At 35.3% G+C, this 27,177-nt stretch overlaps 1 protein-coding gene across 1 annotated transcript in view; it reads left to right on the plus strand.

The window, feature by feature from the left end:
• GRID2 (glutamate ionotropic receptor delta type subunit 2) overlaps window positions 1-27,177 on the plus strand; it is a 1,394,429-nt gene that overhangs the window by 740,516 nt on the left and 626,736 nt on the right. Inside the window, exon 4 of the mRNA XM_036853844.1 lies at window positions 10,774-10,979. Coding sequence (XP_036709739.1) covers window positions 10,774-10,979 — 206 coding nt within the window. The remainder of the gene's footprint in view (window positions 1-10,773; window positions 10,980-27,177) is intronic.

Below are 27,177 nucleotides of genomic sequence, written 5' to 3' on the forward strand. Positions count from 1 at the left end.
CCAAGATAAATGAGAATGTATATCCTCACAAAATCTTATGTAAGAATGCTAGTATTGGCATTATTCATTACGTCCCAAACTGGAAACAACCCAAATGCCCATCATTTTGAAAATGGTTCAAGGAATTGTGGCATGTCCCTACAATGGAATACTATTAAGCAATAAGAAGAAATGAACCACTGAAATATTCAACAACAAAATTTTGAGTGAAATAAGCCTGAAAGAAAAGAAGCACATGCTGTATTATTCCTTTTATATGAAGTCCAGTAACATACAAAACTAATCTTGGTGATCCAAATCAGAAAGTGGTTGCATCTCTGGACCAGGAGTGGACTGTCTGGAAAAGGACACAAGAGAAACTTCTGTTGTAACAGAAATATTCAATATCTCATTTTGAGTGGTAGTTACAGTGGAACACAATAAATGTTCTTTAAACTACACATGTAAGGTCTATTTTATTGTAGGTAAATTATATCTCAATAAAAATTTAGAAGACAGAACAACCTATTAGATATCTGAAAAGTAAAAAGAAGTAAAGAGAAAGAAAAAAAGGAAAAAAATTAATTTGCCTATCAGAATTGTAAACTAAATATCATAATTGAATCATGATCACTTAGCAATTATTGAGTCAGACAAAAGGTTAGAATTGAGTGTAGTGGACACCTAGAACCCAAATTTGGTAGTAGATCAGAATTACTGGAAGAGCTTTTTAATCATCATCATACCTCAGCTCCATCATAGACCCCTGGAATCAGAATTTTTGCAAGGTAGGCCCTAGCAACATACATATTTTAACACCCCCCAGGTGTTTCTGATAAGGCCAGCTTTGTTCCTAGATGAGGCATTTGGAAACAAGAGATTTCAGCAGATATCTCCTTCAACATCTTTGATTGGTAGCATTGTTTCCCCTGACAGAATCCTCCAAGCAAGAGAGAAGTCACTGTACTCTGAAGGAGCCTGTCTCATATAAGGATACCGGACATTTCTAATTGGCAGAAAGCTTTTCTCTATATGAAACTTAAAATATATTGGACAAAATGATCCATTTCTAGAATAATATAAAATAAGTAATCCTTTTGCTTGTAATCATTTATCAATAAGTAAAGAAATGATTACATCCCATGAACTCACTTAGTCTTCTACTGCCTAAGAATTTACCATTTTCAACCTGATATGTATGCTTCTTAGATAGTCCACCTTTCTAAATGCCTTTATCCCTATCTATTTTACTTTTTCAATATTTCTGTATACAATCTGACACGTTTATTGGTTACACAGTATGTCTCATACTATCTTATTGCCTTAGAGAGGTGAGACCTTTACCTCTTTTTAGCAAAACAAAAACCACTTGTATCTTATTGTGTTTTCTCGTAATTTATGCCTTTTAAACATTTTATGTTAAATCTTTATCACATTACTCATCATATTGCCCTACCCTTCCAGTTTCGCATCACCCTCAATTTGCTTAGCCTGCTGTTTATGCTTTCGGCCAAGTCTCTGAGAGGAAGTTTGGTCAAGTAGGTGGAGTAGAGTATCCAGGAAGGCTCATTAGAAGCAGCTGATAGTGTCCAGGCAGGCTCACTATCAGAGAGGTCTAAGCAAGGAATTAGTTGAATGTAACAGCCAGCAACTAGATTCCAGAATCAAGGAGTCTTGGAACTGACAATATACATAAGCCAGAAAGTTATAGAAGTGGGTGATCTTTAAAATAGAATAAAAACATATAGATTGCTTTAATGGGAGGTTTCTATTCTGAGAATATTTGGAAGAAAAGTTGAATTTCAGGGATGGGTGGGCTGAATAAAACTGATTTACAGGAGTGACATAAGCAGTAAAGTTGATGTGCATTTCATCTAAAGAGCTATTTGGGTTATTTAATTTCCTTTGCCTAGACAAATATTGGTTCCACAGCTGAATATTGGAATGAACCTATTTGTAGATTTATTCTATGGGTCCAGTTATGGAACCTGGAGGGGTGATATGATGATAGGGATCTGAGCAGCTTGTAACAGTAACGACATAGAGACATGAACTAATTGAAAGTAGTCAAATATACCCTCTTCCCATAGCCTCATCTCTACTTCAGTTCATGTGTTTGCTTCATTCTCAAGCTAGACAGATGGCATTGGTGACTTCAAGCATATTCTTACAGATTATTATACTAGAAAAAGGCCCTTTCCCTTCTTTGTCCATACATCAGTATCATACATATGGCTATTTATCCACATATAAAATCTCAGGCTCTCTTTGGGTCCTGTGCTTATTCTGGAACCAAATAATTTGTTCAGGGGCATGGTGGGCTCTCAGTCACCAGCCTGAGTTACCTGATGACCCTCTGGGTGAAGGGTAGGCGTACGTGGACACATGTGCTTTCCTTGTCAGCTCGAAAGAAACTTTGCTTATAAGAAAAAACAATGGATTAGATTATTATAATCTTATTAATTTATTTTTTTAAATTTAATATTATTAAATTATAGATGTTTAAAATTATAAATATTTGTCTTTATAATTCACCATTTAAAATTGCTTTTAAAATATACTCTTCGTTAGTTCAATTTGTTTGTTTTTGTTTGCTTTAGTCAATTTAGACTTATTTTATGTTCTTAGCCTTTCTGACATTTGTCTTAAGATTTCAGAATAGTCTTTTCTATTTTACAATAAGACTTTTGACCATATGTAAATATCAACTATAATTTGTTAAACTAGGTATTTCTGAAAATCAGAGACATAAACATACATAACAGGTTTTGATAGAATATCTTAGCATGGAAAAGACTAAATGAAAATATATTTCTCTTTATATACAGAAATATTTACTTTTTGACATCCATATGCACAAAAACAAAGAAATACATTCAAATTTAAGGATTAATGAATGGATTATATATGGACTCCATTGCATTCTGCAAGCACTGATTTAATGATCCCAAAATAAGAGTCAGTACATAGTTGAATGACCTGAGGTACTTAAGCACTACCCTTCAGTACATCGCCCTTTCCTTACAATTAAATTGTCATATGGTAGAACTCTTTGAAATGAACATTGGATGGATATCAGCATGAATGCATTCCTAGGAATCACAGTATTTATTCCATGCAGACTTGATGTAGGTTTAATAAAATGTACACATTCCTCTTGATTTATTGCAAATGTTTATAATTACCCTGAGGGTGTTTTCAAATGTCTGATGACTACAATATTATTAACTGTCTCTCTAGACAGTGATTTATAAAGTGATTTATTACTCATTTGGCTACTTTCCAGCTTTCAGTTCTCTCATTCACTTCAATGTACATCAGTAAGCATATAATTAATCCAAGCATCCCATTGAACTATTTTGTTTTCATTAGTATATATTATGTCAGTAGGTAAAAATGATATATTCTACTATTTTGGATTTGTTCATCAGTAAAATGTTCTAAAAATATTGATTAGCATTACTGTAAAAATGACTTTCATGCTGTAACATTACGATCTAATGTTAAAATCACAAGTTCTTATCAAATAGAAAATCTCAGTGGATCCCTATTGCTGGACTGTGTCACCTTAAAATCTCATACAGCACATTATTATCATTATTTTCTAAATACATCACAAGTGACAAGGAAATAATTAACGACTCAAATCCCTTTAGAAGTAAGGGTTCTTCTGCATAAAAATTTTTAAATCACTCCGTGGTTAAAAGCCTTTTTTCCCCTGAGGAAACAAGGCAATTGTAGATTATGCTTTGCCATTCATATGTTGGGAAAGTCCATTCAACTTAATGATGTATCTCATGCGTCCAGTAGTGTGATGCATTTCTTTTTATCTAAAAAAAATTCACAAGATTCTAAATATTAATTTAAAGCTTAGCATTCTGTCATAATTTCAGAAACACCAAGATTGACTGAATGAAGTACTGAGGTCTCCTGCTAAGTGAGGTTTTCAGTGCATTAAGTGATCAAAAATGATTAAATGTGCCTAATCTACTCAAACGAGGGAGAGAGATGAGTAGAGGGAAAAAAATAATCAGACCTACAAAGCCTCAGTGAGAAATCTTTTTTCCTACCAAATTCAACATTTTAAAAGTGTCATTCGAATACAGTGATCAGACTGAGGATTACTGTTTGATGTATTCCAGAGAATGCCACTAAATTTAAGTTGCAACGACAGTTTGGAAAATGAGTAGTATTGTAATATTCTTCTATCTGTAATAGGGTCTATATTATCACCAGATGTGTGGATAACAAGCTCATTGAGGGCAGAGATCGTTTTGCTTATGCTTGGCACATAGTAAGCAGAGACTAGATTCCAAAAGAGATCTATTTAGATGCTGACTACTGGTTTAGGATGAACAGTAAAATATCACATTTCTGGTTTGGGGGTCTGTTTAGAAATGTGCTTATGCATTAGATCTTAATATCGCCTAGGATTTTTATACCTTAATCTATTTACATTATAAGCCATTTTCAGTAGAGATATTAAATTTAGTCTTACATTAGTGATCATAATAAAGTCATTATTCTACATAATTTAATAAAATGAATCATTGTGTTTCAATCAGCCATTACCTCTTGGAGAGCAGTTGCAGGAAGTTGGTCTAACTAGGTAACACAAATCAGATATCACAAAAATTGATGGTTGCTAGAATATCAATTTATAAAGGTAGTACCTAGATCAACTTTTAGTCCTTATTGTGATTTTTTGTTTGTTTGTTTTCCATTTTTCCATAGAAAAAGAGAACAGAAGAAAATTAAGAACAAGTGGGACATTTGACTGGGTTAATAAAGTCTTGATAATTAAAATGCACATTGCATAGAAATTTACAGTTTACAAACTGCTTTAATATTTCACACCCCTTATTTCCTTTTATTAGAATAACCCAGTAATTAGGTGATATAATTTTCTTTTTGCATTGATAAAGTGTGATTAGCTGTTACTTTTCCTAAGCTTCCATTCCTTTGTTACATTTCTTTCATTGGCATTAATCACATTAAAACAATTACTTGTTTAAATTGTTATTCCCTCCACTAAACTGGATGTACTTCAAGGAGAGGAACTGTGCCTTCACCTTCATTACCAAACTACCAGATGTTTATCAAAAGACTATGTATTAGTCAATACCCTTTCTCTTGTGAGTGACAGAAGCTCATTTCAAACTAGGTAAGCGAAAAAAGAAAAAATGTTTTTTCGATTGACTCGTGTAGTTGGGAAGTCTAAGAAATAGCTGCCTTGCCTCTGTTTCACTTCACTCATTGGCTGCGTTCTCAGCTTCTCACTAGACACGCTGGCTCTCTCAATTCCAAAACTGCATCATTACAACTTGTGATACAAAAGAATGACCATTTCTTTTTCATTATCCTTATATCAAATTTCAATCTTTGTTTGAATCCTGTGACTATCTGTGAACTAATTACTTAGGCCAAAGATATGGAGAGCTCACATTTAACTGTCCTGGGACACATGACCATCCAGTAATGAATATAGAAGGTTGTGCACATGTAGAACACAGAGATGGGTCCAGGTTTGTTTCTTAAATGAAAAATGAGGTTTTGTTGTTTGAATAAAGGAGAAAAAATACTGGGAAGGTAAAAACGACAGACATCACCTATGAAATTGATTCTAAGTTCACACGGCTATGTGGGTAGCAAAGTAAGGATCCAAACCTGGTTTTCTGACATCAAGTGTAGTATGTTTTCCCCTAGATAAAAAGCTGTTTTAAAAAAGAAAGATGCCCCCAATAATAAAAATAAAATAATTTTAAAAATTAAAAAAATAAAGATGAAATATTGACTAGAAATGACTTATAAGACTTTTCATGTCAAATTACCCTGAAAACAACAACCTTTGACTCCATAAATGTAAGGAAAATTTCCAATGCATTCTGTCTTGTGCCATCCAAATTCCCTCAGCTGAAGAGAGCCATGGACTAAAGTCTATGCAGGATTATAAAACCCCTCCTTCCACCAGCCCTAACTTGGGATAACACTTCCAGAGCTCTGTGCAGTCCTCTGCTGAGATTTGCATTACAGCTCCCTCTCTGCTGACCCTTGTTCCCTTCCCTTGCTGCACAAATGTTATTTCTTAGAGTACTCCCTAATAAACTTCCTATTCTCCAGTCTCTATCTTAGACGCCACTTCCCTGGGAACCCAATCTTCTACAGTTTACAATATTTTTCTTGGGCCTGAAAGACAACTAGAGTTAGTCTAAATAATAGCTGAAAGTACTTAAAGGTTATCAAGGAAGGTATTTATAAGTTTCTTAATATTTTTATTTTAAATGTTTCTCTATTTAAATAAGATGTAATACACACTACTAGTTAACATGTTGAGTATCTATACTCTGCTTTCTTATACAGAATGGATAGAAAAACAACCATCACGGGCAGTGACTATACTAGTTCAGGTTTTCCAATAACGCCCTTAAGGGAAGCAAACAGATTAGACCATAATCTAGGCAGTGTGCAGAATGTTTTAGGCATGTACATTTACTGGGGAGAGAAGGGATCCATAATCTTCATGATTTTCTCAGAGGACACTGTGACAGAAAGAAGGTTAAGAAATTGGAGCCTTGGTTCCCAAACTGATCTCTTAAACATTATTAGGTGCTAAAATCTCTGTGTTTTATCATGAGAATTTCTGATTCCATAGGAATGGGGTGAGGCTAAGAAATCTTCCTTTTGGACAAGCTCTCCAAATGATTCTAAAATAAAATTCAGTAGACAATAATTTGAAAAATGCCAGCCTAAGTACTAAACTATACTTCTCTATTAGTTTTCTATTGCTGGTATAATGAGTGATCACAAATTTAGAGGCTTAAATAATACAGATTATTACTTTACAATTCTGTAAATCAGAAGTCTGACATGGGATTGCAGTGGGCTAAAATCAAGAAGTAAGCAAGGCTGTGTTCCTTTCTGAAGGTTCTTGGGGAGAACCCATTTTCTTGCCTTTTCTAGGGACCATCCACATTTCTTCATTCAAGGTCTCCTTCTTTCATCCACAAAGCCAGCAATAGTCATCTCTGAAGTTTCCCAAAAGGCTCAGCTCATTCTTCAGTAGTCAGCTCTCCCTTCGACTCTCCTCTTCTGCCTCCCTCTTTTAAGTTTAAGGATGCTGTGATTACACTAGTACCACCAAAGTAATAGGAGATGTCTCCCTGTCTTAAGGTCAAGCGACTGACAACCTTAATGTCATCTGCAGCATTAATTCCTCTTTGCTTTGTAACCCTAACCTATTTATAGACTCCAGGGGTTAGGACTTGGGCATCTTTGGGAGGTCGTATTCTGCTACCACAAGTTCCTTTATAGAGCCCAGGGAAAAAAAGACTTCTTTTTTTTTTGTCCTAATCCTGTGTTTAATAACTTAGTTAATGAGTTAACTTGCTGTTATTATAATTATCTGGTCAGTAGAATTAATAATCACTGGGAACAACTGAAACTACTATTTAACTTTCTGTTATCAATGAGTAACATCTAGTAACACCCACAGGCCTGGAAGCTTTATGATGTCAGGCATCACCTCTTATCTTTTTAATTTCTGTAACCTGTGACATTTTACTCATTTTTTCCAACTAACAGTTAAGCAGATAATGTAGCTGAATAATTGTGATAGTTGATCATACTCATGAACTGACAAAGCCAAAGATCCACTCTCTCTTTTAATGACTTTTCCACAGCGCAGCTAATAACATGATTCAGATTCTTTTCACATCAAACTTACAATTGCTGTATATCATGGGTGTTTGGTGTTATTCACAAATAAGCAAAACTATTATTGTTTATTTAACTCCTGCATTCCAAGACTCTAAAACATTATGCTTGCTATTTTGGGTAACTGTCCATCAGTAAATTTTAAGCAATTCTGTCCTATTGGTGGGGGGAGGAGTGGGTGATCACTTAACAAGCAATTGTGCACTATTATTAACAATAATAGCACCTACCGTGTGTTAGACTCTTCACTGGATTTCCCATGCAGACACACACACCATCACCCTCACTAATTAATCTTTCAAGACATCTATAAGATAAATATTTCTTCATTTATAGATCAGAAAAATTTTCAAAAACTTTATAATCACTTACCTAGGCAGTGATAACCAGAACTGCAGACTAAGGAAGCAAGGACATAATAGCAATCTTTTATCACATCACTTTTCTGGCCAAGTAACAATACATATAGTACTTAATTTCTGGTCAAACATAAAAGCTAAAAAAGGTCATGCTGTTTTAAATGAAGGGAAAATCAGTTACAAGCTGAATTTGAAGGATCACATAACCCATCATCTACTTAGTCAGATCCTCTACTTAAAACTTTCAAGAGATTAAAACTGTATTTAGGATAAAATCAAAACCTCTTTCTGTGTCTCACCAGGATCCACATGATCTGAGGTTTCTCCACACAGCTCCACCTAACTCTGCCCTCCCCCTGGCTAGCTGGACTGCAGCCACACAGAAATCGTTTAGGTACTTCAAACACAAGCTCTTCGCTGCCTCGGGGCATCTTCCGGAGCTGTTGTCCTTTCATCCTATCCCCTTGCCTGGGAAATGTCTTCTCATCCTTTAGATCACACTTTAAATGCCAGTTTTCCAGAGGAAACCTCCTTGAGTATTCTAACTAAAATAGGTCCTTCTTCCCACCCTGTTATTCTCCAGGAGCACACCCTTGTTTCCTTCCCAGCACTTAGTGTGAATTGTATGTGTTACTTTGTTTACCCGTTTATTGCCTGTCTCAATGTGGGGAAGGGTATTCACTGTTGAATTCTGAGCACATAGCATTGGTGACAGGCAATAATTTCAATAATTTTCAATAATTTGTTTCAATAATTTTTTTTTGAAACAGTTTCTTTTTTTCTCAAAGTTAAGAGTGTAAGTAATTTGTTTGGAGTCTTATGCTCTGGTCACACTGTGTTTTCTGAACATCTCTATTTCAGTTTATTTTTGGCTTTTTCTGTTATATTTAGCTGCACTTTTAAGTGATTCATACTAAAGAAACAACAACTTACAATTCAAAATCAAGGATCGGCTCTGACACATATTTTAAAGACATACTGGTTCTGGGGTGGGGTCCAGGCTTCTGCACTTTTAGTAAGATTTCCAAGTTATTCTGATTCACAGCAAAGTTTGAGAAGGCCTGCTTGAGTGCGAACATAGTCCTGTTATATGTCTACCTGTATCTGCTAAATTTCATCAGATCTAAACCTTTGTTTAATCCATGCTTGAATACCTTACATCCTTAGGAACTTTCTGACCTGGATATTTAATGAGTACATAATACCTTTATTATTCCAACTCTTTTATCTCTTGTTCTGCTCTGGATGAGTCTTCGTTCTTTTAAGCTACTGTGATGCTGACATCCTGGGTTTATAATTTAATTAGGAATAAGGAATGTAAGGTAGAATTTATACAGTTATCTATTCTGAAGAGTTCGAGAGTCATCAGATAACTGTACATATAGTGTTTACAGTAATTGTTTTAAAATAAAACAGATCATAAGAAGAAAGCAAATTTTAAAATTATTAGTATTAATTTATAAACTTGCAAATATAAACTTTGGTTATGAGCAAATGTTAGTTTCTAAATTTGTGACTGTTTCTTACTCTATTGGCTTATATATTGCTTTTAATTGCTAATGTATTGAAAAACACATGACCTTGTTATTGTCCTTGAGAGGTAAATTTTACATGCCTGCGGTCTTGCACATTAAGGAATTTTGAGATACAGTCCATTCATAATAAGCAACCTACAATTTCATTCACTCCTTATCTTTCCCTAGTTTCTTCCCTTTTGACATTTTATGTCATGAGCATATACAGAAAAATAAACAGTACTTTATAGTCAAAGCAATCTGCTATATTAAGATTATATTGTGCCGGGTACATCTTCCAATCATATTTATCAATGTTTAGATCCCTTCTTCTATAAACAGCCAATGTGGCACTAGGAAAAATATTTGTAACATTTCAGGCACTTATTGTTACTTAAATATACATCAAAATACAAGTGTATAAACACTTTATTTAGACTGTATTTTACCCTCCTTATTTAGATGTGAAATGGACACAATTTTTTATTTGATAATCTTTCAGAAATTTTTTTATTTTGGAATGGGTGTGTGAATATTTTGTTAAAATTTATGTTTTACACGCAAAGTACATTCCCATACTCCTGGAAAAAAACCCAGTCTCTACCAAGTTCGCCAGATTTGAGCTAAGAAGGTAGTACTCGTAAAACAGGCAACAATGTAGCTGTTTTATTTGTGGTCTAAGTGACCTGCGACCCTTTGAAAATAACCTCTCAAAACCGTCTTTCAATTAAGATTGAAGATGTCAAGTTTAGTGATATCGTTGCCTATTTTAAGAAATGGTAGTAATCTTGATTCAGATTCATCAGCCATTAATGACATTCATGTTTTGCCTGAGATTAATATCACTCTTTAATACTGAGGAAAAATAAGGAATGTACTTTCTTATCTCACATTTGCTTTAGAGAAGTGAGGATCTTACCCAATCACTTCCCTCTACTCTGTTCTAACATCTTCCAGAGGTGAGATAATTTAGAATGCTCAGTGGAGGAAAATTAATTTAAAAAATAACAATCCCTACATTTTTCGCGTAAACACCTTAAATCGTCTTTTCTCAACCTTAAACATATTTGAGAGTTCCATCAGCTACTCAATTAGAAGTTTAAACAGCCTACAATGTAGAACAATAAACTATTCTGATGTGAGTGAAATAGCTTTTCTCTCCCTTCTGTGCTGTAATTCACATTTTGGTGGGCTTTTGATGTTCCTAGATATCCGTGGAATTCAGGAGTTTTTGGACAAAGTGTCTCAGCAGGGGATGGATGTTGCACTTCAGAAGGTAGAAAACAACATCAATAAAATGATCACCACTCTCTTTGATACCATGAGAATAGAGGAATTGAATCGCTATCGAGACACTCTTAGGCGAGCCATCCTTGTTATGAATCCTGCCACAGCCAAATCCTTCATTACTGAGGTAAGTAAAAATTGTCATGGGCTGGGAATAAGGTGTAAAAATTAAATGTTTTGGAATAGACTTCACAGAGGAGATGAAAATTAAGAGCAGCGTGAGGGAATTAACTACACAACTCTCATTAGCACTAATTGAGGTAGCACAGTGAATTCCTTGCTCATCACATTTACCCCGTACTGTCCAGTTAATTGCTAAGAATGTGTATTTATATGTATTTAGGCACATAGCCAGGATGGTTTTAAGAAATCTTATGGGGATTTAAAAGTGCTGTTTACCTTAGTGGATTTAACAAGTTGTCTAACTAATACTTAAAATTTTTATGCAAGTTAAAATTTTACTTCTGAGAAAAGATTTACTTCAATTAAGCTATTGTTGCCTAAACATGATTCCATTTACAAAAACATATAGCATATTTACTTCTGCTCTGTGAACTCTGTACCAAGACAAATAATTAAAATTGTCTGAAACTCTGCAAAGTGATGACCACTGTACATTTTACGATGCTGGATCCTCAAAATTTTAATTGTATCTGTTCATTTGGCCAGAAGCTCTGAAACTTTGTGAAAATACAGTTAAGACTTTTTAATCTCTATATTCTAAAATCTTTGGTGCTGCCTTACAAAAGATTATTGTTAAGTAAGTTTGCCTTACTTCAAATATTTAATTTTATGTAGTGCTAGAACTGATCATGACATTACATACTTTCACATGGGTTTTATTATTAGTTTTAAATTTTTTCATGACTTTATTTCACTAATACTTTTTTCTTCACTTCTCCATTGTGCTTTCTTTAGCTCGCAAAGTACTGCTGTAAAGCTTCCAAATTAGGAATGTGTTAGAAATTCTTTGACACTCTATAATATAATTGGTATCAGGGACATTGAAGCAGAATATAAATCACTAATAAGAATAAAACTTTGGAAAATATCAATGATACATTTTTTAAAATTTTAATTGAAAACTTTGTTATGCAGTTTAGGGACAAACATAGAACTTTGACTTTTCTAAGTCTAGCAAATAACTCAGAGAGTCTCATTGAATCACTGGATTTTTCCACAATAGAAGAATATTTTCAATTCTACAGGAGCTTGTTCTTTCCTTCAAGAAACACAAAATCTGCTGGAAGATTGAAGGCAAATATACAAAGACATGTAATATGAATTGGAATCTTAAAATTACAAGAAATAAAGTTGAAACATCTATAGTCATTTTTGGTTGGAAAGATCAGAGAAGGCTTCACTGAGAAGGCACATTTGAACCAGACTTAGTATCATGAGTAGGAATTCACAAAAGAAGTGGTATTTAACAGACAAGTACAAGTCCATCTCAGCCACTTTCTGATCACATGATGTCAGCAAATTACTTAACATTTTTGAGCCTCCATTTTGTCACCAGTAAAATGGGAATAATTATTGATTTCAGCTTATTATATTTGTAACACAGAATAATGAGATATAAAAAGACTTAAAGGGGTGGTTGGGGGACTGGCACCTAGTAGATGCTTAAGAAACAGTAATTTCTAGATCATTTTTTCTAGCACATAGTATATACCTGACACATAGCACATGCTGTGGCCCCCTATCCTTGACTCTGAACTTTGATATTTGTAACAATCTACTGCTTCCACTTTGTTCTCAAACACATAAATTTATCTTTGTGATTTTCCTGAGAGACTTATCTCCCTTCCTCTACCAAGCCACCATTTTTTCCCCCACTCACTTTGTCTTTCTGATTTTCTGTCTTTAAACTGTGGACTAAGTTTATTTTATGGTCGCAAGCAGCAAGGAGGAATGACAGAAAGAATGTGAACCCACCTGCTTTCCCCATCCTAAGCTGGCTATCCTCTTCTCTGACCTGTGTAGTGGTTCCTGTTGCTCCATTAGCTGTTCTCAAACACTTCCAGCTTGCTTCTGCTCTCCCATGAGTCCTAGGAACATTTCCCCACTTAGAGAGTAGGCTGACCCCTTAAGTCCTAGATGCAGTTCATTCAAAGGCAAGCAGCAGCAAATCCAAAAGGCAGACAGCACCAGAGGTCTGGAGACGTGGAATAGTTCCTGACTTAGAGGATCACTTAGTTTAGTGGAGGAGGCAAGCATGTAACTAAATAATAAAATATGAAAGAAAAATAGTATAATAATGACAGGTGGATGAGGCTCCAGATTCCCATAGGAGAACTGACTAACTCTGCAGGAGTTTGGCTGGCGTCACGAAAAGTTTCACACAAAGTTTGCTTTACCAGAATCATGAAAAATGAATGAGACCGTATTAGGCAGACAGTGATAGGCAAATAAAAATTCACCGTGTGTGCACGTGTCTGTGAGAGAGAGAGAGATGGACATAGTTTTAAAAATCAAATACAACTGAGGGTTTTAATAATGAAAAGCAAGAGTCCCTTGTTCCACCTATTTCTCCCACCAGTTATTCTTTTCAAAAATAATTACTTATTATTTTAATGTTTAAAATTTAATTGGTATTTACTTTTAGAATACACTATGCATTCACATGATTCAAGATTTAAAAGGTTCAGAAGGATAACCTCCTGTTATTGTTCCTTAAGCACCTGATTTTCTTCTCAGGAGGCAACGTGTCTTGTGTGGCATTCCAGGTATGCACCTACACATATACATGTACGTGTACACGTACATATACATATACATCTTAGCTCCCCGACCAGGGGTTGAACCTGCACCCCTGCATTGGAAGGCAAAGTCTTAACCACTGGACCACCAGGGAAGTCCCTCAGTAATTTATTTTAAAACACTTTTCTGACGGCTTCTGTCCCTTTTTCCTCATGGTCGTTGGTTTATATATCTGTTCATTCCCTTATATTGTATTGGGGTTTTGGAGATGATCCCGTTTGACTTTTTTCAGTTGGAAGTTCCAGGATGTTCTTTCAGATTTTTAGAGATTAACAGACAAAAGATACTCTAAAGAATGATTGTTATAGTTTTGAAGAAATAATATATCGAACCATGACATTTTAGATTAGGAAAGTACAACATATAACATTTTGTCTGAATTCCAAATTTACAAGTGAGAAAATTAAAAGCCTCCCTAGATCTAATCAGTATTATTCCCTAACTTCCTCCAGCCACGTTCAATATCTTTGCAGCTAGTGCTGATAGGGGATGGTAGGGGACGCTCACAGTTTGAAACTGATAAAGTAAGTTGGCAGCCGGTCAAAGGGGTACGTGATTGTCAGGTCCTAAGAGATATAGAAATGACTTACAGTGGATTACATGATGGATAGAAAGGCAAATGAAGCTAGAAAAGAACGGATGGATTGGGATAATGGGAAAGAGAGAGGAACTAAAGGTTATGATGAGGTCAAAGAGACAGGTTCTGTAAGCACCGAAGAGAGGGAGAGGAGGAAGGGAGAAATTCTGCTCAAAGAGAGGGAATAGCAGAATTCCCAGCTTCACTGCTTCCAATATTTTATAAGTTGGCATGGAAAGTTTTTAAAATATTCGAGGGAAATATTAAGTCAAAAGAATGAGTCTTAAAAAAGAAATTGCTCACTTAGCATTGTCATTTAATTGCTAAGGGGAAAAAATGGGCATATCAATTCTGTTTGCATCTTTTTTCCTGTCCCTGGAGCAATTATGTGGCATTGAGTTAATTATGCTCCCTTTGAAGTCTTAGAAATTTAATATATTACATGTCTACAGTTAGTTCTCCACCCCTCATTCAAGATTTCAAAGCTTTAAGAAAAATACTGCAGTTATGTGCAGCTGAGTAAATCAACCTGCTGTGATATCGGTGGAAAGTTGTTATCACAATGTACCCGTAAGTGTCCTTGAAATGAATATGGTGAAACAAGAGTGCTCACATGGTTTGATTTAAATATGGATTAGGATGATATTTTGGAAAACAATATTTTTTGTATAGGAAAATGTCGCATTGGATGCTCTGTAAGTTAAACCATTTCCAGAAAGGGTACATGCATTGGAACTTTGGGGTCTTAACTTTTAGTTTTCCAGTTTGATAAGAAAAATCAATTCTTTGAAAATGGGAAGTTTTATTACTTATATGATAATGAATATTATTGCCTATTTACATTTTTTCAAATTTTCAGAAAGGAACCCTACTGTTACATGAAATCCTTTTATTCTGCAATAAGAAAAGGGTATTATCTTTTATTCCTTAAAACATACTTTATGAAATAGCTTTCATTCCATTGTACTATATCCCAGAGAACTTTAATCCTGTCACACAACAAAAAGGCAAAGTTACTTACTTCAAATATGTAAGCAGCTTACCAGAAATAAGCCTTTAGGAAGGTTTAGAAAACAAGTGAAGTTATCTTGTCTCAAGGGATATAGAAAGGTTCCTAGTCATCAAAAGAGAACCCTGAATATTCAAATTACTGTGATAGTTATCAAGTAGCTATCCAAATAACCCAATTTTTACCAAAATAAAAAATTATTTGGAGACGTTATGCAATGTACAGTTTTTAAGATGAGGATAATGTAATGATATTAGACAAAGGAACATATGACTATAATTTTTTCCAAAATATATTCATTGCATGAAAGTCTCTCTAATAATACTGTGTTCATAGATGATTGATATGCATTTTAAAGTACACTTTTTATTGAAATTTAATGTACATAAATATAATGCATATAACTGTACAGCGCAACAAATTTCCGTGCATCCAGATCAAGAGACAGAACATAACTAGCATTCCCAGAGTCCCCTTCCAGGCAACACCCAGTTATAACCTCCTTGAAGGTATAGTCATTATCTTGACTTCTAACACAATAAACTAGTTGTGATTCATATTAAACTTTATATGAATAGAAGCATACTGTGTATACTCAGATCCAACTCACCTCTTTCCAGTGACCACTGACTTGGGTATTGATATTGGTGAACAGTTTGCTACTAATTTCTCCTAATAATCTAAAGGTCATTTAACAATTTTTGCCTTTGAAGAGTCTAATTTGCTAGTTTTTCTTTTCTATCAGGTTTTTGACAGGTTCAACATTTTCATTCTATTCTATTTATTTAAATGAAGTTAAACAAGAAAATACCTGAACATAAGTGAAGGTTGTACTCATATTTGAAATATAAAATCACAGTTGCTTCAACCTTCAAGACAAGGGAATTGAAATTCTTCTCTAATCCAGTATTCATTTTTTCATTCATTCAGACAATATGTTTAAAGCTATTCTGTGCAAGACAATGTGGTTAATGTTGCTAGGAATACAATCATGAAAGATATATGGGTCTAGCCTCAAAGGAACAGACAGATTAATAAGGGGAATGTTGTAAACATAGAATGTACAAAATAATAAAACCACAAGAAAATAAACAGGAAAGTTACTCTTCTCAACTCCCAAATGGAATTGAAAATAAAGAAAACAAAGTTGCTATCCAAAGCTTAATCAAATAAAGTTTGTAGATAATGTATAAGATTACACAGACCTAGAAGTAAAACAAAATTTCTTTTGTTATGAGGTACTGAGAAGTCTTAGCTACTTCAAGAAATTCTTACCGTAATTTACTACAGTCTTATCAAAGCACGTCTGGAATGTGATTGAATCCAAGAGTGATTAAATTTATATTGAGTTTTCTCTCCATGAAGTAATATGGACAAAACGAAAACAAAGAGATTAGTTAAAATAGACCTAATGATAAATTTGAGAATTAGAATTTGGCAGTGTTTGTCTATTACTGCTTAGAAAAGAAAGACGTCAGACCTAGAAGGCAAGGACATGCCAACACGTAAAAGTATTCTCTGTTGTATGCCAGGCACAATTTACCAGGCCGTACTGTGGTCTGAGTGAAATAATTTCAAAATTATGCACCTCCTTGTTTCTGTTCCCATTCTTAACATCACCTTTTGAAGCTAGGAGAATGGTGAGCCCCTGAATTTAATCACTAGAGAGATATGTTTGTGGCAAACAAATAAATTAGCAATTTAATAAATATGTCAGTTTTTAGTAAATTTGCTTAGTATATAAATGGCAAAATATTGTAGTAATACATGTTACGAGTACCATTATTTTCCATTTCCAGACCAAAACATAGATCACTGCACTCTGCCCTGCTGTTCTAGGCAGCATGGCAAATGGATCTTAGTTAGCACTGGAGTCTAAATCTAATTGCCAACCTGGGTTAGTGTGAATCAGTTTCCCAGAACTTAATCAATTCCTTAAATGCTTACTGACAAAATCAGTATTTTAGATTTGTACGGGATCAGATTTTAAGGTATAGCCACCCCATGAAGCTTTGTTGAAAAGTAAGCAGGTACCCCTAAGTTACAATTCTATTCAGACTTTTTCTCACTTTAATACAGATAAATAGGAGGGAAATAAACTGTTTAGGTAGAGAAAATTAAGAAAGTTCATTTGATTTTTCTAGCAAACTCTATTTTTAATAGAATACACAAAACTGTAGCATAAGAGGATTCAAATATTAAACTTATGTGTGTCCACCCAACACTAAAGTTATATGAACATATGGGTCCATTAATTTCAAATATGAATTACTTTAAATATGTATATTACTTGATGAGGCAACATTTAAGTCAATACTTGAAACCCATATTTAGGATTTGGATTTAAGGCAGTTTGGTAGACGGGCATCCTTCCATGATGAAGAAGAGCATGCATAAAGATACTGAGAAGGAAAATTAAAAGGAGCTGAATGGGACAGGGGACATGGGCTAAGGGAAGTAGAATGTTAGGATGCAAAATCAGGAAGTAAGGTTGTACTAGACTGGTAAGTGAAAAATTTTGAATGTCACACCTAAAGAAGGGGGCAGGCTACAAAGGCAGCATGAACATGGAATTTGGATTCAGTTTTTGCTTAACTAGCCGTGTAGCCCTGGCCAAGCCACTTAAAATCATTTAGCTTTATTTTCCTCACCTATAAAATGGAGTAATTCCTGAATCACAGAGTTATTTTGAAGGCTATATTTGGTGTAATGTATATACAATGTGTAGAACAATGTTCACATCTAGTAAAAAGTTAACAAGTTTCAGTTGTACAATTCTCCAGAACTGTAGAGTAGGATAAAGAAGAAAATGCAAATGATGTTAACAGACTTGGGAATTGATTAGGTGTGTGAAATGAAGTTGAGATACGGGAACAGAGATGGATCCTATGTTTCAAGTCTGAGTTTCAATGATGTTAATGTTATGAAATCAGAAACATAAGAAAATGAACAGGTTTTGAGATAATACAATAAATAAAATCAGTCATAACTTTGATGTTATTCTGGAACATCTGGATTGAGACATGCCTGTGTTTGGTGGAAATGAAAGAATGGAACCCAGTAGTCCTAAGGAAAAGCTATCGTATTTGTCAATGTGATGATCATTGGTGAACTCTGAAAAAACATTTTTATTAAAATAGTGTGAAGAATAAAAAAGATTGTAAGGAAATAATGAAGAAGTTGTTAGCAAATAAACAGAGTAAGAGTAAATGGGGGCATTAAAATCATTCCTGGTTGATAATCACTGATCTAGAACTATTCGGTGTTGGAAAACTAAAATTTGTTTTCATGGAATTTTTATTGCTGGCAGATGACACTTGCTTTTTACTTTTCCCCTAATAATAGCTTGTCAACATTTACTGGACTCTTTTCAGGTATCTGACACTATGCTGATCATTCTATATGTTATCTTGTATAATCCTCAAAAAATCCAATGAGATGGGTATAATAGTTTCTTCATTCTACAGATAAAAAATTAAAGGAATGACGTATAGTCATTTGTCATCTAGATTAAGTAGATTATTTGCATTTTATTTTCTGTTAACTTAGTCGTCATTTTTTACATTTTTACTGTTTTCTAATAGTGTTCGTCATTAATTCCTTTTTGGGGAGAGTATAATTGGTTTTCAAGTAATACTTACCTCTCTAGTCTTCAACTGGTAAGTTTATGTTATAGTCTTTGGACATACCATCAGAGAGGCAAATCAGTTTGCCCAAAATTTTTAGCACAAAATAAATGAAAACACAAAAAAGCAATTAATTGTATACATAAACGATAAGGCATAACTAATTGGAGGCAAGAAATCCAAGTTTGTTCTGAACATTGTAAAGTAGTTGCCATCAGCAGTAATTAACATTTATTGAGTTTTTCTTATGTGTCAGACACTGCTCTAAGCATGTTTTATATATTAACGCATTTAATCCTCATACCAAATGTAACAGGTAGATGCAAGTGTTTGGCTTCATTTTACAAAAAAGGAAAATGAGATACAAAAGAGGTTGTGAAAGTAGCCCCAGGTCACACAGCAAGGAAGAGCAAAGCCAGGTCTAGACCATTCTTAAGGAGTGGGCTATGCTATATTTCCTCTCCAGGCACACAATACATGTGAAAAAAATCATCCTTGCTTTTTGTTTATGACAAAGAAGTAATTGGTATGCCTAACTCCCATTAAATCATTTTTAAAGAGATTTTGCACTGGGGTGACCTAGTGGAAGAGTACTGGAGGACAAGGTGGGGAGTTTGGTCAATGTGATTAGGCCGTCTGTGTTTGGTAATTGGTCTTTACCAAAGTTACACTCCTACCTAACCACGGAGATCTGGAGATAGAGACTCTATCTTCCTTGATTATTACATCTCAAAGGGATGGCTCCCAGGTCCTTGAGAAAGACATTCTTGGGTTGTAAAACTAGCTAGAGGCTGGAAGAAGATTTACATCTTAAGGGAGCAGAGAAAGAATTTACAACTGCAAATGTTCTAAAGTAAATGCTCTAAGAAAAGGGAACTCAAAGGCCTAGAGTCAGAAAGAAAACTGTTTAAAGCTTAGTGAAGCTGAGGAGAATGTGAAGGTTGTCTTGGGTCAAGCACAGACAGGATATTTGGACTAACTCGATTTAGTTTTACTGTGTGTGCTTATGATAGATCTAATATATATGTTGAATAATATATATATATATTTAATAATCATTGAATACATATTCAGATATATAGGTTGCAGAAATGTATTATCATTATCATGTAAAGGAATTTTTGGAATGTAAGGAATTGTTAGAACTCCAGTGACTCACAAGATAGTATTTAATTACTGATATGACAAGACCACTAGATATGCTGAATGTGAACTTTCAGAACAAAAGAGTAATGCTGATTTAATCTCAGAGGTTCAGGTGGTCAACCTCGACTTGTGGGGGAAACAGATGGCAATAATGACTACCCGTTGTTAAATTTCATCAAGCAGGGCTAAAAAGGGTCAGGATGAGAAGGCTGGGGAACATGGGGTCCAGAAAGGGGCATGGACCTGACTATATTTCGTAACAATACAGGTTTGCCTTCGCTGAGAGTCCTGGAATAAATTTTCAGCATGATCCAAACCCCTTCTTGGTGCATCGGACCTGAGCTCACTATAGCTACAAACAAAAAATTCACAAACTTTCAGTAGAAATGAAATCACAATTTCCAGGGACACAGATTTTGAAGAGTAAAGTGCATGTTTTACACCTCTAAGACTGTTTTTAGAATTGTAAACCTTAGAGTATTTCTAAATTCTCTAGCCCCTATTCTATCAAGGTTGCACTATTTCAAGATAAATTGGCTTGAAAACTAAGACCATAAAATAAACCCATCATCCTAGCATTTTGAAAATGTATATATGCGTTTAAAAATAAGCTGAAATTTTTGGATATTTCACTAAATTCCAGATCCACCGACTCCTTAAACTCAGGTTCACTTGACTCCCTGAAAATAAATTGTTTTTCATGAAACTGCTTAAATTGATAAAAAGTTACTATTACCGTCCTAAGCCCAAATAAAATTTGAGAAGTACTGGGCCTGGGCCTATCTCTACAATTCTCAATAATATTTCCATCTTGTAAGTGCCAGAATTGCCATTGACTAAGACATATGTGATCAATGACCAGCACTAAACATACAGTTGTGCACTTTTATATAAATGATGTTAATTATGTTTTTAGATTGTGAAGTACTGTGCCTGGTTAAAAACAAGCATATTTCTGAAGAGCTATTTGTCTATCCATATTCAATGTTAAATGCATACAACTTTTATATCTATGGATATATGGATCTGTCTATGGGGAATTTCAAAAATACCTTTACCTAGATCCCATCCTAGAACCCTAAATCATAACTTCTGCGGTGGAGTGCAGGCACTGGTGTTTTTGAAAACCTCCTTGGGTAACTGGCACACAGAAGTCTGTGAAAGTAGAGAACTGCTCTTGACTACTGCTTCTCCAGCTTTAATGTGCACACCAGCCTCCTGGAGACTTTTGTTAGAATGAAAATTCTGATTCTGTGGGGATGAGCCTGAGATTTTATATTTCTATCAGACTCCCAGAAAACATTGGACAGAGCGTATATAGAGTATTTCCATCATCACAGAAAGTTTTGTTGACCAGACCTTGAGTTTATATTAAATATAAATCTAAAAACATTTGTCTGAAATTCAGAATAATAGCCATTAGGAGAATATAGAAATTTGTTAACAGATGTTCCCTAACAATATAAATAATTTTCCAGTGTAAGTAGCTGAGAATTTTAGTAATTAATCCATATACCTAATTGCATTTCAAACTGTAACGTGTTTCTTGGCCCATCTACCTGAGGCACATTAGTTGTTGAAAATAATAAAAGTTATTTTCTTGCAATCGCCACCAGTTAAACTATTGGAACACTGGTTCTCTCTAAACTGATAGTGCAAGATCCCAGGGTCTCTCAAAACTCACCATTTCCTCTCAACTTTCCACAAGTTTCTGGTATCAAGGTGTTTATGTTGATGACCCAGTTGCTCCAAATGTAAGTTGGAGACTTGTTGCTGAAATTCAGCCTCTGTACACCGGTGCCAGATTAAATCTCAGAGATAGAGTTTTGGGTGAAGTAGAAAGAAATAGCTTTATTGCTTTGCCAGGCAAAGGGGGCCACAGCGGGCTGACGCCCTCAAGACTGTATGTCCCGCCCTCGAGGCGGTAGTGAGGAGTCTTATAGTGTTCAAGGAGCTGGGTGTGATCAGCTCGTGAACATTCTTCTGATTGGTTGGTGGTGACGTAATCGGGAGCCAGCATCATTGACCTTCTGGGTCCAGCTGGTCTGGGGTCTACGTGCTTGTGGGCAGCATATAGTTAACTTCTTCCACCTGGGGAGCTTCAGTATCTTCAGAACAGCTCAAAGGACATGGCTTGAAATATTATCTACAGTCCTTGAGGAAGAGCTAAAGGTCCTTGACTTTGTCTAATGGCTAAAGTGTTATTATTTTGTCTTGCTTGATTGTTTTTCTTTCTTTCTGCTTTTTTCTCACTTCTCTGATTAAATTTCTTCTTTGGCTAAAGTTTTCTACAAACAAAAGGCAAGCGGAGGACATGGGTGGACGTCTGTTCTGGGAAGGCCTCCTAGGGTCCTGCTCGGTTATAGACTAATGCTACTACCAGGAAAGTTCACAAATCGCTGTCACACTAGGCTTTTGCTAACATCATTGTCCAAGGTCTTGCCACAGCAAAATATCTCCTCCAGCCAACAGCAGGATCCCACACTAAACCTTACTCCCCCAAGGACTGAGCTCTCAATTGAGTCAAGAGTGGTAGTATATTCTGTTCTCTTAGTAAAAACTGTGGTGACCTGGTATTTATTTTATCTATTTTTTATTACACCTCCTTTCTCTGTGGTGTTTAGCACTCAGACACATGGACCATAGCAGAATGTCTCTCAGAGTAACACCTCCAATTAGACCTAAGGGCTAGAAACACCAAATCCGGGGTGCTCCATTTCAATGTCCATCGTGTTTGAAGGTTGGACCATATCCCCCAGAGAACGAGAGGATCTAACTAGGGCATCTAGCCGTCGGCCCCTAAATGTCCAGGTGTCTTCACTTATAATTAAGCAGCTTAAGCAAATAGACCACTGTGTTCCCACCTTGCCAGCCTTTCAGACATAAAATGACAGCTAAGATGGCTGAAGCTAAGCCATGCTGGGGACCCCAGTACAAGAGAAAATTGCTCCTTAAAATATTAATGCACTCAACACAATAATCACTTCATATTTACTCTGAAAAACAAGAATTCTGATAACAGGAGAAACAAAAAAATAAACAACAACAAAAAGCAGCCCTTTAAATTTCCCTATAGACTAACTTCGAGTTTTTTTTCTAGCTTTGTTTAAGGGACACATATCTTTGTGAATTTTGGATCTTTTAAAATGTTTACCAGCATTCTCATTATTATTGTTCTCCCTCTTTAGATTGTAAGCTTCATGCGTTTCAGGTTCTTTGTTTAACTTTAAATCTCACATCGTATGCTAATGTATTGCATATAGCAAGCTTGAAATAAATGGTAAATTTTTGAGATGAAATTTGATTTTGGTTTTGAGGGTTTTAGACATCTTATAACTGATTTAAATAAGAACTAAGTCCTATGTACCAGGATGAACCAAACATTTTCCTTCTTATCTAATTGCATTCTTTCCCCCTTCCAAATGTATATGTGTTTGCCTCATGTTGAATTCAATCTTCAAATCCATACATTCCAACTAACCAATAATTTCTTGAAACATAACTGAAAGTAAGTATTTCTCCTCAGCAATGACCCCTCCCCTCCTTAGACTGTCTATTTTTTATCACTTCTGGGTGAATTACTAGAATTTCTATGAAGAGGTCAAATTAAACAATATTCAAAAATTCCATCTAATCCCTTTATTTTTTTAATTGGGGGGAGGTTAAAATAGCTGGTAAAACATGGGTATATTTATGTATTTATTTTTAATATTGTTGTTTTAATTATCCAGGTTGAGAACTAGCCTGGTTTAAAATTAGCATAGGCTATAAGATTTGAGACACCCCGTTCTCATCTCTGAATAAGTAATCCTTGTTTTGTTCTATAGGGGAGAAAAACAATCTCTTCCTCTACCCACCTGATGCCCCAAGAATCAAACTGATAAAAAAGATTAACAACAGGAAAAAAAACAAAAAACAAAAACAAAAACAAAAAAAACAGACTTAGTCACAAACTTTAGGGGAAGAAAAACAATCTTTTCCTTCTACTCTTGTAGGTTCTTGGCTGGGGCCCTGTAAGAAAAACAGATTAACAAGAAAAACAAACAAACAGAAGTTTATTAATAGGTATATCTCATATATACATAGGAGAAATTCAGGGATGAGTAACTCAAAGAATTGCCTAGAACTTGTGCTTAAATGCCATCTTCACCTAAAACTAAGAAAGAAGGGTATGGGGGAGGCAAGTTATAAGGAGGTGACCAGAAAACGTGCAGTAAACAAGGGTAAGGTTTGTTCTGCAGAGTTAAGTCGGCACCTTCTCCAGTGATAAGAGGCTCTTGTGATTTAGTCATCCTTCTCTTTTTGATACAGAGATGTGACTCAAGGGATATTTTAGGATTTATATGCCATCCAACAAAGTGTGGAGGAGAGGCTAGACAAAGGAAAAGGGGGGGTTGGGGGCCGCTGAGAGGGGAGGTGGCAAGTACGGGAAGCGGACTAGAAAAAGTATGGTACATGAGGAGTGTTTAGTAAGGTTAGTTTTGCAGATTCAAGTCAGTGTCTTGTCCATTGAGAAGCGCTGTTAAGTGGCATCTTCATTTCACTGGTACAGGAGAGAGAGACACCTTTACAAATGAAAATTTTCTTCGTAAGTGTAAATTTCCTTTACAAAAGGGACAGTTATATTCTGTTTTTAGAGCTTTTCCTGTATCTGCTGTTCCTCAGTTGCCTTCAGCTCAGAATAATCCTTATGCCAAAGTGGTGTATTTGGGGGTGGCATATTCTGTTCCTCTAGTTCTGTTTCCTCTGTGTGCAACTAGCATCAGAGAGCTGCAATCTAGGAAGGTCAGCTGTTTGCTATGACAGGGCCTCCTAGAATGGCATTTCTCAGTATTGTTATATTCAGTATCTGATTCCAGGCACTTGTTCTTTAGTTATGTATGACCACCTCCTTCTAAACTTAACTGTGGCCACCACAAAATTGACTGGAAACCGATACCCAACAAAATGGTAAAATATAATTTAAATATCAAGACTAAGGAAAGGATAAATTAGAACAAAAGGTTACATTTTAGGAGAGAAATTACCATATCAAAATATAGATTGGCATGTTGCATAATTTCTCCCAGTAAAATGGGTAACTCCTTGAGGTCAGGGACTAGTATGCACTTCATATTCTCATCAGTATTCCACACAGCACGTACATGTAATTGATGCTCAATAAATACTTAATGGTTTGTTTTATTTCATTTATTTGTGAAAAGGCAGAGCAGAAAAAAAACCGTGCCTTACATAACATGAAAACAGTTTCTTTTTTATTGATGAGAGCCTGCCCGAATGAGAACCTTAACACAATGGAAAAGAGCTAGGGAATTCTCAGATTGCTTCACTCCCTCGCCGATTTTAAACACCTGGAGGAATAGACAATTGAAAATCCTTTGTGGTGTCCGCAGCTAAGTTTGAGCACACAGTCTCACAGCTCTCAGCGCGGACACTAATTTCCAAAATTTAACTTGAGCCCTTGAGGGATGAAACTGGCTCAACTGCTACCTCTTTAGAGGAAAGGAACTTCAATCTAACATATATTCACTAATTATTATTATTATTTCTTAATTATCTCAAAACATAAAAGATGAAAGTCTAAAATGTAATTCTAATTGGCAAAGGAATTTCATACCAGGAAGGCACCACTTGATTAGCAGCTATGTAGGCAAAGGGAGGGTTTGGGGGTATGGAAATTTGGCTAAGAATTCACATGGAAAAGTGCTCAGTGTGCTTAGAAATTGCTCAGTCAGTACTCAGCGTGCTGTGAAAGCGCTCAACTTCCGCATATTTAAATAAGTTGAGAGCTTACATTTTAAAAGTGCTCAATCGGGAGTGCTCAAGCTGTGGGATCTATTAGTTGAATGCTAATTAACTTCTTTTCATATGGTTCACTTCTCAATTAAGCAGACAGACAGTTTTGCTGCTCACCTTTTCAGGTTGAACCTGGACTTTCCAGGAGACATTGAGAGATCTGCATTTCTTGGGGAGAAGGCAAGGATCCCACCAACCATTCCCATGGCTTTCTTTGGCTCAATTATATTGTCTCTCTCATGTGTCCACATTATCCTCCTCACTATTTCTGGGCTTTATTGTCTTGGTTTGAAGCTATTTTGAGAAGACTAAAATAGCAGAGCTTGCTGTGTTATTTTATCTGATATCTTTTTATTCCTGATGAATGGGTTTGGTTTTTCCCAAGGGCCTTTTCAATCATTTTGATAACAGTTGCTCCTCAGAAATGGTTTTGAGCCTTGAGTTGAAGGAATTGGATAGTTTTGTATAGTTCCATAATGTCCACTTTTACTTTTGGTTAACTCATTAGTATCTTTTTAAGTAGGAAAGATGAGTCCCATAATATGTTCTGTATTAAATAAATACCTCCATTAAATAATTTGCTTAAGGTCAAACTTGAGCTATATATTTTAAGAATGCACTTTGGGAAGAAGATACTATGTCTTTTCATTATTTCTCTATTGCTATAAACTGAGATGAATACTTAAATGGAATTCTATTTTCTGTGATGACTTTAAAATCTCACAGGATGACGCACTGATGTGTGAGAACATTATTTTAAACACATTCACATGATGTCATGTATTCCTTTTGCAAGTATTTCATTATGCATTAAAAAAAAACCCTCTGAAGTATATGTATTTACGTGGTTACTGTTACCAAACCAAACTTGGGTTCACTTGCCCATAAGAAGGAAAACCAATCTACTGACATTTTAAGGCGAGTAAAATAACATTTTAATTAGCGTCTAATGCAGGATTAATGCATTAGCCTCCTAACACATCTCCCAGCCAACCTTCCCAAGGCAAAAGCGCCTTCCATCTATAAATGTCATTGGAAAGGCAATGGGTTTTGGTGGAGATGTCAAGACTTCTTAGGCTGCAGCCATTGAAAATGTGGGTCATCTAACTCCCCCAAGGTTCTCCAAGCAATCTTCTGATTTTAATTGGCTTCTATATTGGCTTACTGTGGAGAAAGACTAAGTTGGTCAGACGAATACATTGTTCAGAAAATGAGTCAGTCAATATAAAGTTTTATGTCAATTATAACTCAATTTAAAAAAGAAAGAAAATGTGTTACTCATCTTCCTATATGTGTGAAAGGGATATGAATCTCACTGGAAATTAATACATCAGGGCTTTCTATCACAATCTGAATTTCGCTAATGTGATTCTGGACTGAGTGATGGGATAATGCCCAGTGTTCTCTT

This window comes from Balaenoptera musculus, chromosome 5 (assembly GCF_009873245.2).
Source record: "Balaenoptera musculus isolate JJ_BM4_2016_0621 chromosome 5, mBalMus1.pri.v3, whole genome shotgun sequence".
Classification (NCBI taxonomy): domain Eukaryota; kingdom Metazoa; phylum Chordata; class Mammalia; order Artiodactyla; family Balaenopteridae; genus Balaenoptera; species Balaenoptera musculus.